Source organism: Salarias fasciatus, chromosome 20, assembly GCF_902148845.1.
Source record: "Salarias fasciatus chromosome 20, fSalaFa1.1, whole genome shotgun sequence".
Lineage (NCBI taxonomy): Eukaryota > Metazoa > Chordata > Actinopteri > Blenniiformes > Blenniidae > Salarias > Salarias fasciatus.
This window is the reverse complement of record NC_043764.1, coordinates 11,718,895-11,721,569: the sequence shown is the minus strand read 5'-3', so window position 1 is coordinate 11,721,569 and position 2,675 is coordinate 11,718,895. Positions and strand designations below refer to the sequence as shown.

The 2,675-nt window shown below is 51.4% G+C and overlaps 1 protein-coding gene across 1 annotated transcript; it reads left to right on the top strand.

The window, feature by feature from the left end:
- The first annotated feature begins 857 nt into the window (after positions 1-857).
- fam43b (family with sequence similarity 43 member B) lies at positions 858-2,060 on the top strand. The gene has a single exon (XM_030119423.1). It carries the CDS (start codon positions 923-925, stop codon positions 1,922-1,924), a length of 1,002 nt encoding a protein of 333 aa, XP_029975283.1. The 5' UTR covers positions 858-922; the 3' UTR covers positions 1,925-2,060.
- Positions 2,061-2,675: the final 615 nt, after the last annotated feature.

The following is a 2,675-nucleotide window of genomic DNA, read 5'->3' as shown; positions in this document are numbered from 1 at the left end:
GGGACAGATGTTCATCCAGAAGCAGCTCACAAATAATGTTTATAGGAGTATTTTGCAGAGGCAGACACATTTTAGACAAACTGTTATCTTTTTTTTTTTTGTCAACGTAACGGAATCATTTGGATGCACCTGCCAAGGTGCAAGATCTTCCTGGAATACCCATCCTTGCTTAATTATGCACACCTGCAGCGGCTGAAGCTCAAATAGAAATTTAATCACAGTCAAACGTTTCAACTTTTTCATCACAAAGAAATTGCATTGGTATTCTTGAAGTTCCAAGCAATCCTCTAAATCACTCCCATCAGGAAAATAACACTAATGATAGAAAGAAAAGTCAAAGTCGAAGTGTCACATTTAAATAAGGAGCAGTACTGACGTGACACTACTTAATAAAATTATATTAAACAATAAAAGTCGTCACCTCAGTCCCCTCGCTGAGAAAATGACTTGGCAATGTGCTGTTGTCCCCAGGTTTACAAGGGACATGAACACAGTGTTACCTCCGTACAACGCCTGATGGATAAATATTACTTTGGGAGGGAGCCATTTGGAAGCAAAACAATAAAGCAAGGTGGGGGTGGAGGGTGGAGGGTGCCTGAATGCCGGGCTGGGGCTCCTGCACTGATCCGCGCTGCATGATGCAGACAGCGGAGGAGGAGGAGGAGGAGGAGGAGGAGGAGGAGAGGAAGGAGGAGCGAGCAGGGGAACAGCCTGGCGTGGGCTCGCGGCGCTCAGTCTGCTTTCTGTGCTCTGCGAAGCAGCTTCTCTCTGCCTCTCGCCTCACTTTCTCTCACTCGCACACGTCGGCGTCCACTCGCTTTTTTTTTGTTTTGTTTTGTTTTTTTTCATTGTTGCCAAAGCTGGCAAGAGGAGACGCGGCGTAAAAAAAGAGGGGCTCGCCGGCTCCAACTCCCTCCGCGCCATGCTGCCCTGGAGACGGAATAAGTTTGTTCTGGTGGAGGATGAGGCCAAGAGTAAGCCCAAGAGCCTGGGGACGGGGCTGACCTACCACTCCATCCTCTCCTCTTTGCTGCGCTCCTGTCCCGACCTGCTGCCCGACTGCCCGTTCGACTGGGTGGGCAGCATCTTCCACACCAAACGGCAGAAGGTGGAACTGAACAAAGAGGAGCCTGTTTACAACGTGCGCTACCTGGGAAGCGTGGTCACCATCACAGCCAAGGGAGACGGCTGCACCCAGGAGGCGGTGGCCAAGATCTGGGCGAGGAGCAACTACGGGGATCAGAGCGTGAAGATGAGGTTGACCGTGGGATCGCAGGGCATCCGGATGAGCGCCGACAAATCCGGGAAGAAGAAGCCCGTTCATCTGTACTCCCTGAACAGGATCACCTACTGCACTGCCGACCCCAGCCGGCCCAAAATCCTGGCTTGGATCTACAGGCACCAGGTCAAGAACATGGCGGTGGTGCTCCGGTGTCACGCCGTCCTGGTCAGCAAGTCGGAGAAGGCCCAGGCGATCGCCAACAGCCTGTACCAGAACGCCACCTCCGCCTTCAGCGAGTTCAAGAGGCTCAAGCGTCAGAGCGACTTCCGGCACTGCCAGCAGCAGCTGCTGGGTGAGGAGGCGGTGCCCCTCATGCCGCTCCGGAGGCTGCTCAACGGCCAGTGCCACTACAGACCGCCCGCCGACAACCCCGGGAGTGCCACCCGCCTCTGCTCCATCACAGAGGAAGAGGAGGAGGAGGAGGAGGAGGAGGAGGAGTGCGATAACAAAGACAAGAGTGAGGAGGAAAAAGAGCCTGAGATGGAACAAGAGAAACAGAAGGTTTTAATAACAAACACAGACCCGACGCAGTTGCTGTCGGAGCTGGACATCGGGGATATTGCCCAACTGGAACAGTGCCAAATCAACTTTGTGAGCGACAGCAACAACAACACTTTTACATTTATAACCTCTCTGGTGTGACAGTTTAAAAACAAATTGCAGCACGATAGTAAACATTCCTCCGTCTGTTCCGTCACCGGTACCCCACTCAGGCTCCCTCCTGCCCCGTCCTCCTCCTCATGTGAAGTGTTTACCAGGAGCGTCTCCGACGACCAGGAGGCAGACGCCGCGTTCTGCTCCGCAGGAGAAATCCCTGTTGTGGCTCAGACGCCGGGTTGACTGTAGCAGTTTGGGAAATCCACGTGTTTACAAAAGAAAGGGCTGGTGATGCACAGACGATCGACAGCACAACGACAACAATGGTTCCAGACTGGACCGCCGACGTGCGGTCGCACTGCGATGCCGGCTACCAAGCAGGATGTACTTAGTAGTCACCTGTCCCTTATTTTTGTGAGTACACTTTAAAGCTGTGTTTGCCAGCAGGGACATTTTTTTGAGGGGGTGAATCGACTTGTGATATTTTTTTCAGGGAGGTTCTTTGTAAATTTGTGTAATTTTTCTAACACGACAATCCTCACACACTGACCTTTTCCGGATGCTCACCGATTAGCAGAAGTTTATTATGGTTTCACTAATGATCACAGCCGACTAACGAGTGAGGCCATAACTTAGGAGGCAAGCCATGGAGTTGACGTGTTTATTGCTGCCATTTGTTTCCATCCTTATCATTTATGCATGACAAGTCAGCAGTAACCTTTCCGTGCTGAGCTTTTGTCTTCTCTCCATGTGACATCTTTGATCATTTGGCTTTTAAAATGAACACTGTGATAAA